The sequence below is a fragment of the Eptatretus burgeri genome, chromosome 17 (genome assembly GCF_056783735.1).
Source record: "Eptatretus burgeri isolate ZD-2024b chromosome 17, Ebu_testis_v1, whole genome shotgun sequence".
Classification (NCBI taxonomy): Eukaryota; Metazoa; Chordata; class Myxini; order Myxiniformes; family Myxinidae; genus Eptatretus; species Eptatretus burgeri.
In genome coordinates, this window is record NC_140977.1 from 37,770,309 (window position 1) to 37,785,210 (window position 14,902).

The following is a 14,902-nucleotide window of genomic DNA, read 5'->3' on the forward strand; positions in this document are numbered from 1 at the left end:
CAACTCAATCCCGCAAACATCGCATCACCGTCATTAGTCCATGAGCTGAGCCCAGTATTTTCATGAATTGGTACCAAATTGCGGGATAAAACGAGACACTGCTTTTTGGATAGGTCATGACCTATAGTTTGAGAATTTATTTGCTTGCTAGCTCAAACACGTAGCTCTCTTGGAGAAATCAGCTAGGGGGCGCTTCAAGGGGGGGGGGGGTAAAATACTGATTTTTTTTTTTTTGCATATTTGTTAGCTTGATGCCATATAAAATTGTTCTAACTTCAGTGTCAAGCTGAAACTGTACTGAAAAGGGTAAAGAAAGGGAAATTTATTTGAATTTTTTAGCTGAAATGAGTAGAAATTTCAAATTTTAAACGCAATTTTCTCCAGTTTTTGTTTTCTTGAAGCCAGTAACTTCATAGACCAATTCCTTAAATATTGCTGTGCAGAATATACTGAGAGGTTTTGTTTGGTGTAATACTACACCTGTTAGTTAAAATTTGAGGAATGTGATAGCGTCAAAAATTAACTGGCCGGGGGGGGGGGGGGGTAGGATGTTTTAGAAGAAGTTTACACAGACTTTTACACCGTAGAAGTTTGACGTGATATCGACATTAAATTTGTACTTGTAACTGACTGTGCATCACAGACATCCTTGCCATCACTGTATAAGTCACTGAAGTCCTTAATCTTCATCATCGCTTTCATCGTTATCGGAAGACTCATCATCAGAAACGTCCAGAACTAAGTCACTGTCCTTCGTGTTGCTGCAATCCTTTAATCGGCATTCGTCCGTACATGGAAGGTTATTGTCTTAGCAAATGCAATCACCAGGTTCTCACGCTTTGCGGCACTCACAGAACATGAAGTCCAAAACTACCTGGGGCGCTGGCAGTCCTGTCATCCAACATATTTCAAGTCGACCATCGTCAGTTGTGCGCCAGCCATGGTTTTCTGGAGCAGGCACATAAGGCTTTGGATCAAGGGATCGTCTCCATACAGCGGCCTGGTAATTTGCTCTTTGCATATGTTGGTTAAGGGTGTCTGCACACGGTGGTAGTTGCCCGGATTCTACAACACCCTTTTTAGCACGCTATAGATTGAAGCGTAGAGCGTTCACTTCTGTATCATGGGTTTGGGACGCATACAGCTGGCATGTAAATGCCTGCAGAGTATCAACAACATCCCTATTTAATGTCCATTCACTCCCCAGCTTAGACAATGCATCCAAGAACTCCTTATTTTCTCGCATCAACTTCAGTCCCTTGATCTTGCCCATTACCTGAGAATGCACTGACCGAATCGCACCCTGTGAATGCGTGTACACCCAGCAACGAATTGCCATCAAGTCCTATTCTCGCTTCAATCGTGTCAATGCTAAAGAGTCGAATCCTTCCCTTAGACGAAAGTCGCATACATAAGCGGGTGCTGATATGAGCACTGAATGCCAAGAGAAGCACAAGAATATCAGTGTCTTCGGCAACAATGACGACTGATTTGAAACCCGATCGAGCAGCGTGTGACGCATGTAGCAAAACCCTAGTGTCCGCTTCCTCATGCGATGAATCAAGTTCACGCACTTCCATCACAGTATCCTGCGTAATTCGGAGGCATTTCGAATCAGCTGTTACGTAGAGTTCTTTCTCACCGATCAATGATTGTCTCTGCTGCCAGTCATTGGCAACGAATCGCGTGAGTTAACACTTGCTTATTGGGCTAGAGAGTATTCCTCTCCAGTTTCTGACCGTGTGAGTGGGCACTATCTGTGAAAATAAGATGCCCCAGTTAGCACCACGATTGACCCTTTCCGCATCCTTGATTGATGAGTCTAAGTATATGTCAAACACCACATCTACTCTTTTACTGTCTGGGTGACTTGCGAGAGCCATCTTTAGCAGCCTCTTAGATATTTCCACAGATGATAATTTATTTCCATCAAGTTTCTGAACAAGTCCCATACCGTCGATGATTGCTGCGGAAGGTCGAGGTGGAGTTTCCTCTGGAAGCACACCACTTTCAAGATGGTTAGCAAGTGCTGCCTTGGCGGTCTTTTTCAGAGATTCATCGTGGTTGGCCAGTGCCCAGGGTATTGTTCCCAAAGGGTGCCTCAACACTTCTTGCATGTCCAGTTGCCTACTGCAACCAATGAGGAGCATCCTTCCGAACAAGCGGTTGTCGGCCTTCAGCATGATTTCTCGATTGCCAGCAGCTGTTTTCTTCGTCACTTGCATCGAGGCAAACATTTTGAGCTTCAGCTTTGTTAAAGGGTCGTAGAACTTTTCTCCTTTACTAAGTCTTTCATCCACAAATTGCTTTGCAGCACTTCGACCGACCTGCTCTGCTCTTATCAAATCCTTTTTAACACCATCTGGAACTATGATTCCAGTCGAAAGGCTGGAGATTTGCGTATCTTCTCTGGCAAACGGGTGAACCCAGCTTGTTTGCAGCAATTGTGAAACTGCCTGGACATCTCTCTCATCCTTTTGCATTCTACGATTTCCAAGGTCTGGGTGGCTCACTTTTCTTTCTCCTTCATCCCCGTCTGTCAACTGTCGGATTTGCCTTAACACCACGCTACGGAACTCTGCGCTAAGGTAATATCTTGCCACTGCAGATGTATTCAAACTGAATCCCTTGGTTCCCCCTGCCGTCTGAGTGTCTTTATTTATGGTCTCCTCAAGCGTTAATTTTTCTACTGCAACTTCCTTTTTACAAAGAATGCAAACGCCACAATCAGGCTTGTGCCTCTTTGCAGGTTGGGAGCTTGTCGGGTCCATTTTTATGCTGTTCATACTCTGCGTTCACCTGAAAAATAATGCCAAATTTAGTCTTGAGAAAAAAGTAAAATGGATACATAATTCGAAAAAAATTCCATACTCATCTTCGAACCCAAATTCATTGGAGACGAAACACAAAAGAAGATTATCCATACCTCAATGATGTAGTTCCGGTGGCCATCTTGGACGCCATTTTGGATTTCCAACTGATTTTGATGATCAGCAACGACACCTATACAATGTCTCACGACTCTCACAGACGACCAGTATTCATAGCATGGGTCAACATCCGTCAGGTTTTGATTATGCTGGAAAAAATAGAATTTTTTAGAAAATCGCATTTGAAATTTGTAATTCCTATTCATTTAAGCTAAAAAATTGAAACAATTTGTCAAAATTTTACCTTTTACATTACATATATAGCCTCCAACTTGATTTAGGATGATTGTCCATTGCATCTAGTTGCAAAATCTGCAAAAAAATAGAAAATCAGTATTTTGTCCCCTCAAAGCACCCCCTAGCGGATTTCCCCAAGAAAGCTACGCTTTTGAAATGGCAAACAAGCGGATTCTTAAACTGGCGGTCATAACCTACTCGAAAAATGGTGTCTCGTTTTATCCCGCAATTTGGTACCAAATTTTGGTCTGGCTCATGGACTACATTCCCAAACGGCACCATAACCATCAAACCACCACCTATAAACCCTCCACCACCCTCACCTCTCTCCTTCTACGGCCATTCCCACACCACCTCTGAACACTGAGCGTCGGGCTGTCTTGGGCTCGTTCAGCGATATGCACCGAGCCGCGAGTGCAAATAGCGGCCTTTCCGAGGGAGAATTCGGATCAGGAACGCTGCGTGCCCACTTCTGATCCGTCCAATTAGCAAGCGCGGAGCGGCTTGGCCCCGCCTCCAGGCGCGTCTGTGTGAAATCGATATATGCAAATTCTAGGATCAGGGGAGGTTCACGCCCACTTTTCCTCCGTCCAATTGGCGAGCGTGGCTCCGCCCCCGAGGTCATCCTGATCCGGATATTTGCATATTGTTTTCTCCTGCCGGCCTATAAAACGGCGAGCGCAAGGCAAATCGTGGCAGAGTGTGGCAGTAGCAGTGTGTGTCGGCAGGGCAGAGTGTGGCAGAAGCAGTGTGTGTCGGCAGGGCAGAGTGAGTTGAGTCATCGGTGTGGCAGCGAGTTGGGTTCTGCAGTCGGCTGAGGAAAGTTGCGGGAAGAGGCAAAAGAGTTCGAGTCCAAGGCGAGAAGGACGGTGGTTGGCGACGAGGTCGCGGTGTGAGATCACTCGTCGCGGGATCCAAGCCAGCCAGCCATTCTCCTCCCCCAGGGCATCAACAATTCCCCCTTTCCCCCGCGCTGAGATAGTGCAAAAAGGGGGCCCCGTTCCCACCCCACTCCAAACATCGTGCCAACGAAACCCGCAAAGGAGCACGGAGTCGTGGCACTGCCACGCGGCCACATCTGTGGCTCGCCTGCCAACGCGTCACGAGGACGTGGGTAGGACCCCCCCCCCCCCGGTCTCGCGGACCTGGCCGCTCCTCCAGGTCACGTGCACATATTGGCCTCCAGGCCTGTCTGCCCCCTTGTCTATGAGGGTGGCTTCTTTCCTTTGCTTTTGAGTAAATGTTGTTGGCGCCGTCTGTAAAGTAGAACTGTATAAGTGTTGCCGTGTGTACGCGTATTCGGTAGTAACTCTGCGTCATTGTTTCTTTTGTTTTAACTGCTATATGTGCATTTTGACTGTTTGGCTGTATATGTGTGCTTTCCGTGTGTCGCGTAATAAATGTGCATTGTGTGAACTGCTTTCCCGTTTCGCTTCGTCTTTTCTTTATTGACCCTCCATCCTACTTCACGTAAAGGGTTCGTAGTGGGCTTAATACGCCCGGTAATTAATCTGAACCATCTAGGTCGGCGATAACACCGCTCGGTTATCCGATAGCACGGAACGGGCCGCCCAAGCGGCCCATGTCCGGAGTCGACCTGCGGCAAGGTGTGATCGCCCGGTCGACTATTCGCGCAGGTACTTAGGTAGATCGAATTTGGCGAGCGACCCTATCCTGTGCGGGTGGGCAATTGGCACGATCGTGGTGAAGTTAAACCCCCACCCATGACTAGCTCCCGGCGTTGGTCCGAGAGGGTCACGACTGAATTGTCTGTCCGGTGGGCGACGTGCCGCGATTTGAGTCACGTGGCCGTCTGCATGCCGGCGGGCGCGAATTCGCAACAATATATTATATATATATATATATATATATATATATATATATATATATATATATATATATATATATATATATATATATATATATATATCGTAATATTGTAATGTAAAAAAAAGGAATTACAATATAATGTAACACATCAATAATTATTAATCAAATTAGTTCCATATCAAGTACATCAAAGTACATCAAAGTACATCAAGTTCCATCATGTACATCTTACACATAGGAATAATGGAAAAATACAATGAAACTGAAGCATAATAAATTTTGCAAGCACAACCATGTGAAGTTCAAAATGACATTTTCCTGCTTTTTTCTATGACAAATTTGTCAATGATACTGTTTGTGTCAAGGGATTGGAGGAGGTCAGATAATAAATCAGGTAAGCATAAAGTAATAATAAATTAGTTCAAGTCTTGTATGAGAGATACCAATATCACAAAATAAGAACACAAAAACACACATAATATAACAATGAAGTCCACTAAATACAACACATAATGTATATAATCTACAGATAGATAGAAAGATAGATAGATGGTGGGAAACGGGCATTTAAAAATGTACTGTTATATTTTTCGTTCCCTTATTTTATTTTATTCATTTTACTATAGGGCCTACTAGCCTACTCCTTGGCCGATCAGATAACCCACAAGTGCCCGGTGGGCCCCCAGTTACTGGTGGGCCCTCGGCCAAATGGCCTATGTTGCCTATTGGAAAATCCGGCCCTGCATTGACGTTTACTATTGTCCTTGTCTTGTGTTCTTTTGCAAGAATTTGCAGATTCTTTCTTTCTTTCCCTTTCCCTTCTAGATGATTTTTCCAGCTGTGATGCCTCTTTGGATAATTAACCAAATGGCTCATTAGCTAAATGATCCGATGGATTACCCACATTATATGCACACTTTACTCTCAATTATGTTGGGGGCTGTCAGGAGATTAAGGTGTTTGCTCTCGTTTATGAACTGTCAAACCTGGGTTCGAATCCCAAGCCAGCTATAAACCATACCTGCCAACCCTTTTTGAAGGAAAAGCAGTAGGCTGGCATGCAACGCAGTCGCACATTCCCCTAGGGGGGTCCGGGGGCATGCCCCCCATAAATTTTTCAAAAAAATGAAGCAAAATGGTGCAATCTCCTGCATTTTGAGACCACAGTTAGCTGAAATATATCAACATATTTTTAGAGTGAAAAAGAGAAAACTTAACATGGTTCATCGACTCACCAATCTTTATTTTTCTAAGACATCATGATCATCAGTCACGTTTCCATAAATTACTCACTGTCCAAGCTCTACATGTATGGCCCATCCATGTACACAAGAGTTTACATAAACTCACTGATACATCTTTATGAATGAAATGACTGGCCACTCTGATTTCATAACATATTTACAGTTTCACACATATTTACAGTTTTCAGGTTTGAACAGTTAAGATGCACATTTAGCTATTCAGAGCCTGGTAGGTGGCAGATTTGGCCTTCTTAAGAAGGTCGGCATCTGGCTTCCACGAGAAGCAGCTGACTCCATCCAGCTTGAAGATGTTCATCTTCCCTGCCAGCAAACCACACAGAGTGTTTCTGACGCCATGGCTTTCCTCGTACACTCAAGTCAAGTCATTGTATCCCCGATGACTGATGGAGAAGTCTGATCGACACATAACACAGAAGGCATGTCTGTCTCCCTTACGCGAAGCCTTGATACGCTTGAACTCTGTTGTCCAACTTGGCTTAAACTTGTTGACCCAGCGTGGGGGTGGTTTTTTCTTTTCTGGTGTTTGCATTGTTGTCGTGCACTGAAGTGATGAGTACTCTCTGTTAACAGCAGTCTTTGATGATGAATGGAAAATGGTGTGTTGTCTTGAAATGAATGCCTGCTGTTTCCTGTCGTCCCATTGGTCATGCTTAGTTTGGAAGCAATAAACAATCGCTGACGAGATAAGAAATCAAGGTCAGGCACGAGTTTTGTAGAACGTAGAAGCAGCCGCGTGTAATACGATCTTGGCAGTGAGAAACGAACGCAAAACTGAAAAAACACAACTATTTTTTTTCCCAATAACAATTTCCAAATGCGGTATGTCTGACTAATAAAATCGGTATGCTTTGGGAGCTACAGAAAATCGGTATGCATTGGGAGCTATAGAAAATCGGTATGCGTTGGGAGCTATAGAAAATCGGTATGCATTGGGAACTATAGAAAATCGGTATGCGTTGGGAGCTATAGAAAATCGGTATGCGTTGGGAACTATAGAAAATCGGTATGCATTCAGAGCTATAGAAAATCGGTATGCGTTGGGAACTATAGAAAATCGGTATGCATTCGGAGCTATAGAAAATCGGTATGCATTGGGAGCTATAGAAAATCGGTATGCGTTGGGAGCTATAGAAAATCGGTATGCATTGGGAGCTATAGAAAATCGGTATGCATTGGGAACTATAGAAAATCGGTATGCATTGGGAGCTATAGAAAATCGGTATGCATTCGGAGCTATAGAAAATCGGTATGCGTTGGGAGCTATAGAAAATCGGTATGCGTTGGGAACTATAAAAAATTGGTATGCGTTGAGAGCTATAGAAAATCGGTATGCATTGGGAGCTATAGAAAATCGGTATGCATTGGGAACTATAGAAAATCGGTATGCGTTGGGAGCTATAGAAAATCGGTATGCGTTGAGAGCTATAGAAAATCGGTATGCATTGGGAGCTATAGAAAATCGGTATGCGTTGGGAGCTATAGAAAATCGGTATGCATTGGGAGCTATAGAAAATCGGTATGCATTGGGAGCTATAGAAAATCGGTATGCGTTGGGAACTATAGAAAATCGGTATGCGTTGGGAACTATAGAAAATCGGTGTGCGTTGGGAACTATAGAAAATCGGTATGCATTGGGAACTATAGAAAATCGGTATGCGTTGGGAACTATAGAAAATCGGTATGCGTTGGGAACTATAGAAAATCAGTATGCCTTGGGAACTATAGAAAATCAGTATGCCTTGGGAGCTATAGAAAATCGGTATGCGTTGAGAACTATAGAAAATCGGTATGCGTTGGGAACTATAAAAAAATCGGTATGCGTTGGGAACTATAAAAAAATCGGTATGCGTTGGGAACTATAGAAAATCGGTATGCGTTGGGAACTATAGAAAATCGGTATGCGTTGGGAACTATAGAAAATCGGTATGCGTTGGGAACTATAGAAAATCGGTATGCGTTGGGAACTATAGAAAATCGGTATGCGTTGGGAACTATAAAAAATCGGTATGCGTTGGGAACTATAAAAAATCAGTGTGCGTTGGGAACTATAAAAAATCGGTATGCGTTGGGAACTATAGAAAATCGGTATGCGTTGGGAACTATAGAAAATCGGTATGCGTTGGGAACTATAGAAAATCGGTATGCGTTGGGAACTATAAAAAATCGGTATGCGTTGGGAACTATAAAAAATCAGTGTGCGTTGGGAACTATAAAAAATCGGTATGCGTTGGGAACTATAGAAAATCGGTATGCGTTGGGAACTATAAAAAATCAGTGTGCGTTGGGAACTATAAAAAATCGGTATGCGTTGGGAACTATAGAAAATCGGTATGCGTTGGGAACTATAGAAAATCAGTATGCATTGGGAGCTATAGAAAATCGGTATGCGTTGGGAACTATAGAAAATCGGTATGCGTTGGGAACTATAGAAAATCGGTATGCGTTGGGAACTATAGAAAATCAGTGTGCGTTGGGAACTATAAAAAATCGGTATGCGTTGGGAACTATAGAAAATCGGTATGCGTTGGGAACTATAGAAAATCAGTATGCATTGGGAGCTATAGAAAATCGGTATGCATTGGGAACTATAGAAAATCGGTATGCGTTGAGAACTATAGAAAATCGGTATGCATTGAGAACTATAGAAAATCGGTATGCGTTGGGAACTATAAAAAATCGGTATGCGTTGGGAACTATAAAAAATCGGTATGCGTTGGGAACTATAAAAAAAATCGGTATGCGTTGGGAACTATAAAAAAAATCGGTATGCGTTGGGAACTATAAAAAAAATCGGTATGCGTTAGGAGCTATAGAAAATCGGAATGCGTTGGGAGCTATAGAAAATCGGTATGCGTTAGGAGCTATAGAAAATCGGAATGCGTTAGGAGCTATAGAAAATCGGAATGCGTTGGGAGCTATAGAAAATCGGAATGCGTTAGGAGCTATAGAAAATCGGAATGCGTTAGGAGCTATAGAAAATCGGAATGCGTTGGGAGCTATAGAAAATCGGTAGGCTACAGCGCGAATCAGTAGGGTTGGTAGGTTGGTATAAACTGTCAACCTGGTGTTTCATCAACGTGTATGCCGTCTCTCGGATCGACGTCAAACGACTATCGCATCTGCTAGCATCAGTTGGTGGACGTTGAAGATTCCACGGTAGCCTTCGTGAAGAGTGAGCGAGCTATCGCCGGCACCCTGAACAAATTCTTGCCAATAAAACGTCAGGCCTCGCCAGCCGGTTCGAGAAAGACTTGTTCCAGTGAGCACCGTCTGCTCCCTTCGGATCAGTTAAAGAAGATTGTTAATTATTTTCTCTCCTTAAGTCAGTTTATCAATCTGCTCTTCTCGCAAAACGATTGGTCTCCATCTATTCAGCATCCAATATTGATTCCGCACTCGAAAAGCTCTTCCAATCTCTCTCTCACACACATATATATATATATATATATATATATATATATATATATATATATATATATATATATATATATATATATATATATATATATATACTATATTCCCTTTTTAACCACTGACTCACTCACTCACTCACATCGTGATTTATCGGTGGGTTCGAGAGCTGAAATTTCACATACTGACCGAACTCAAAGCTAATATCACGGAAAAAAATCACAAAACCGTTAGAAAATGTCCCTAATTGAAAATATTCATGAATAAAGTCTCGATGTGCTCACTGCTAGTCACGTAACCCAAAACAATGGAGCTCACAATCAAACTGGTTGCTAGGCAACGCTAACACAATTACCTCTTCCACCTCTTATTTTATAATACTTGCCATATTTACATTAAAATTGCTGTCGCCGTAACCTTTTAAATAAAGATCTCATTCAAATCACACAAATTCTTCATTCACTGGAGTTATTTATCCGCTCACAGAACGGAACCACAATCCACTTCATTAAATATATAAAACGTATATTTATTATGTATGTATGTAGCTTGCACCCACCCATGGAGATTACCAATCGTGTGAAGTGTATATCTTCTTGTATCTATAATTCCAGCAATCTCTGTGTGTCTGTCTGTCTGTCTGTCTGTTTATCTGTGACCGCTGTTTCTCGACAACCACTGGTCCAATCCAATTGAAACTTGCCAGGTATATTTCTGGAGACCTGAGTATGAGCCTTTTCAAGGTTTGATATTAATCGGACAAGTGGTTCCCAAGTTATGGTCATTTATTTACCAAACCAATGACAGGACACGGTACTATGACGTCACAATTCTTCTTCTTCTTCGTTTGATATGACATCACAATTGACGCTGGGGACCTGAGTATGTGCCTTTTCAAGGTTTGATATCATTCTTCTTCATCCGTTTCAGGTGTTTCCCAAGTGTTTTCCAAGTTATGGCCATTTATTTACCAAACCAATGACAGGACACAGTGCTATTGTTGTGGAGCCGGGTATCGGCGATGAGCACGACCACCAGATGGAGCAGTAGAGTCGGCTCCACCGATCACCCGGAATGTATAGGTCGTCACCCTGGATAACTCCAGAGCCGACGGTTCCCTTATAGGACCGAACTTTGCCAATAGGTCGACCACGTGGGGTAGGGTCGATTGCCAATTTCAATTTACCTAAATACCCACGTCATCCAAACTACCGGGGGAATTCACCCTCGATGGCCCTCGTACGAAACGAGCCGCTAGCGTGCTCGAACCGTGTGCGATCCGAGCAGATGATCACCGAGATCCGTCGGTCCAAATGTCCCTTCACAGCGGCAACAGCCTGGGTAATTTTCCAACACGCACCGTGTTAAACCAATAAAAGCAACACAAAAACGAACTGATACATTTAACACATGGGTTTATTTATAATACGTGGGGAAGGAGGGGAGCACGTAAGAAGCAGAGTTATCACGACTAATTGAAATGAAATGCAAATAATGTACAAGACACTTAACAGTTGCCACTTAAAGATGGGCACACACACACACACACACACACACACACACACACACACACACACACACACACACACACACACACACACACACGCACACACACACACACGCACACACGCACACGCACACACGCACGCACACACACACACACACACACACACACACACATAAACGGACCCAATGGTCTTTATTGAAGGCCTCCAGCTCGACGACAGGTGAGCTAGAGACCAGAGCCAACGCTTGGACCTGTCCACCTCGTGCGGTCTTTTTCGATCTGGCTCTTTGGGACTCAAACCCGCAGCAACGATGTCACTCCAAGCACCAGGGACAGAGGAAAAACGTCGGACGCCAGGTGGACAAGATGAAAGACGACCGAGCACTGCCAAACCGACCAGACCAGACGAGTCGATCTCTGGCACCTCAAACCCGATTGCCCAACCCTGACGCTCTTTCCAATGCCCTGGCATTCCTTATATTGCATTTCTCCTGCGGGCTGGGGGGTCGTGGGAAGGATTACCGTCTGAGACGTCTCTCCTCTCATTGGTCGAGAGGTTTTGGGAAAGTTCGCCGTCTGAGACGTCTCTCCTCTCATTGGTCGAGAGGTTTTGGGAAAGTTCGCCGTCTGAGACGTCTCGCCTCCCATTGGTACGGGGTTCGTGGGAACGTCGGTGTCTGAGACGTCTCGCCTCCCATTGGTCTGGGGTTCGTGGGAACGTCGGTGTCTGAGACGTCTCACGCCTCCCATTGGTCTGGGGTTCGTGAGAAAGTTCGCAGTCTGAGACGTCTCACTTCTCATTGGTCGCGGGGAACATTCCATCTCTCTGAGGCAGAGTCCGAGATCTGGTGGCCGAGAAATCTCCGCCCACGTACGTGGCCGAACGCACGTAGACAATGGCGTCGGTGTGAGGAAGCGAGGTGAAGGCGTGTTATTGTGAACGAATCTCCGCAGCGCACACATGTAATTACCGTTAGACATAGGTAGGGGGCCCGAACTCTAAACACACACTTACCGATATAACTGTTCTATAGGGACCCTGGCTGTTGTGTGCAATGGGTTCCAGATTCGTAACACTATGACGTCACAATTGACGTCGTTATTATTTCTTTTTTTTGCACGTACGGGCACGCACTAGTATATATAAAATGCCCATTGTACCCATGTAGATTACAAGTAGTGTGTAGTGTATATCCCATATATTATTTCTGTTAACGCCTGCGCGTAATTTGACGTTTCTCCTCCGAAACTGCCGGACAGATTGTCGCCACTTTCGGCATGCGGGTGCTCTGTGGTCTAATGAACAGCATGGGCTGTGTGAGATCACGCCAGACAGAGAGGTTTGGGAATTTTTGGCGATTTTCTAATTTTTACATTCGTTTGCATGGCGACGCGTGACGTCACCGCTGAGAGGCGTAATGACCATCATGACATCATCGGTCATTCGCCGACGTCATTACGTCTGTCGTCGACAGACCATCACCGCCGAGAGGCGCAATGCCACTCCGAGAAAACAGTGTCTGCAATGTAAAACCCTCTTCCGCACGTGCTGACGACCTCAGAAGGTGAATTTGACACAAAAAATGTAACAAGAAACATTGTAAACTCGAGGGGGAGCACTCGGAGAGTGCAAAACCTCCGCCGCCAATACTGCTGGGTCACTCAAATGAACCTTGTATCTTATTCATTAAATATGATGTCAACAGTGCTGACAGAGTTATAGTTCTTTTCTGCAACATTTTTTGTGGGGGGGGGGGGGAGTTGGAAATCACTTAAAACATGTAGAAATGCAAAAAAAGAAGAAATCGAAATTTTGTTGAAAAAAAGTTGCAAAATTTTTTTTTCTCTAACAATTTTTGTTTGGGGGGGGGTTGGAAATCATTAAAACATGTAGAAATGCAAAAAAAAAAATTTTTTGCTCTAACAATTTTTGTTTGGGGGGGGGGGGGGTTGGAAATCATTAAAACATGTAGAAATGCAAAAAAAAATTTTTTTTTCTCTAACAATTTTTTTTGGGGGGGGGAACCAAGTCCAAAATCTAATGGCATGATCCTTGGACCATACCTAACCCCCCCACCAAGTTTCGTCGAAATCCTAATCACTTAAAACGTAGAAATGCGAAAAAAAGAAATAGAAATTGTTGAAAAAAAAGTTGCAAAAAATTTTTTTTTCTCTAACAATTTTTTTTTTTTTGGGGGGGGGGGTGGAAATCACTTAAAACATGTAGAAATGCAAAAAAAAAATTTTTCTCTAACAATTTTTTTTGGGGGGGGGGGACCAAGTCCAAAATGTAATGGAATGATCCTTGGACCATACCTTACCCCCCACCAAGTTTCGTCGAAATTCGACGCGGAGTTTTTTCGTAATACTGTTCACAAACAAACAAACAAACAAACGAACAGAAAGGGGTGAAAACAGTAACCTCCGATCTTCGATGGCGGAGGTTAATAAAGAAATTCGATAAATCACATTGTGAACACTTGATGTATCGACGTCATAACGAACCCTCACTTTGGAAACTTCGCACGGAGCGCGGGTTTGGCTAGTGTGTATATGAAATTCCCATGTACCCATGTGGGTTTGTAGACCCATGTAGGTTGTGCGACTAAAGAGTCCAAACCCGGGTGATGGACGGTTCACAGCACGTGATCCAAGATGACCACTGAATACATCATTGGTTTCAAGCTCAATGAGTAATTATTCACTTCTCTTCTCTTTCGTAACTTCGCGTAAACAAATTCCACATTAATTCACATATATATATATATATATATATATATATATATATATATATATATATATATATATATATATATATATATATATATATATTCTTCTTTCGGCTGGTCCCGTGAGGGGTCGCCACAGCGGATCATCCGTATGATCCGCATCGTGATTTGGCACATGTTTTACGCCGGATGCCCTTCCTGACGCAACCCTGGTCGCCTCTTACGACACAGGGATATGGTACACCTATTTTAACCGGGGTATACACCGGCCCAGTACACTGGTACTCATTTCGCCGACCTCGGAAGGATGACAGGCTGAGTCAACCCCCTGGTGTATTAATTCAGTGGCTCAACGGGGCTTGAACTCGGGACCTTTTGGATCTCAAGCCGCTGCCCTAACCACTGCGCCAACACCAGGATATATATATATATATATATATATATACGACCAATAGCTGTAGTGTGCAGGCTGTGGCTGCCGTGCTGGTTGCATCATTTTCTGGGGGTGCAGCTGTGCCACTGCAGCAGTGCCCCCCTGTTACCGGTAAGCTGACACTCATTTCGCCGACGTCAGAAGGATGACAGGCTGAGTCAACCCCACCTGATGGTATTTAACGGTAGAGAGACTCAAAGACCCTCAGAGGTGTTTCACCAAGCCACCTGAACCGTTGAGCCAACACGAGGCTTATAAACGGCCAATGTTCAAACGAATCGACCTGATGCTTGAGAGGAACATTTGATCTGAAATAAAAATTCCACCCGACACTCGTGCGCCCTGAATCAATGTCCTTGCGAAACCAAATCAAAGTTTATTCATCAACTGACAGCATCTGACGATGGTGCCACCGGCTGCGTTGACGCTGCCGCCGTTATCGGCGTGACCTTGCTTCCCATTGGACGAGTTGGCATCAGCACCACAGATCCGATTGGTTGACAAATTGGAGGCGGGGCGTAAACTTATGTTTGATGCCACAACCCCCTTTCCTCGGTTAA

The 14,902-nt window shown here is 44.0% G+C and overlaps 1 protein-coding gene across 1 annotated transcript; it reads right to left on the minus strand.

Moving 5' to 3' along the window:
- Positions 1 to 247: 247 nt before the first annotated feature.
- Positions 248 to 3,304, minus strand: LOC147009792 (uncharacterized). The gene is made up of 3 exons (XM_085862927.1): positions 3,175 to 3,304; positions 2,927 to 3,079; positions 248 to 2,799 (listed from the first exon to the last, which is right to left on the minus strand). The coding sequence occupies exon 3, from the start codon at positions 2,784 to 2,786 to the stop codon at positions 1,692 to 1,694; it is 1,095 nt and encodes a 364-aa protein (XP_085719053.1). The 5' UTR covers positions 2,787 to 2,799; positions 2,927 to 3,079; positions 3,175 to 3,304; the 3' UTR covers positions 248 to 1,691.
- Positions 3,305 to 14,902: the final 11,598 nt, after the last annotated feature.

What these genes read in the sequence shown, in the direction of transcription:
- LOC147009792 (XM_085862927.1), bottom strand. Translation starts at nt 2,786, where the DNA reads ATGAACAGCATAAAAATGGACCCGACAAGCTCCCAACCTGCAAAGAGG.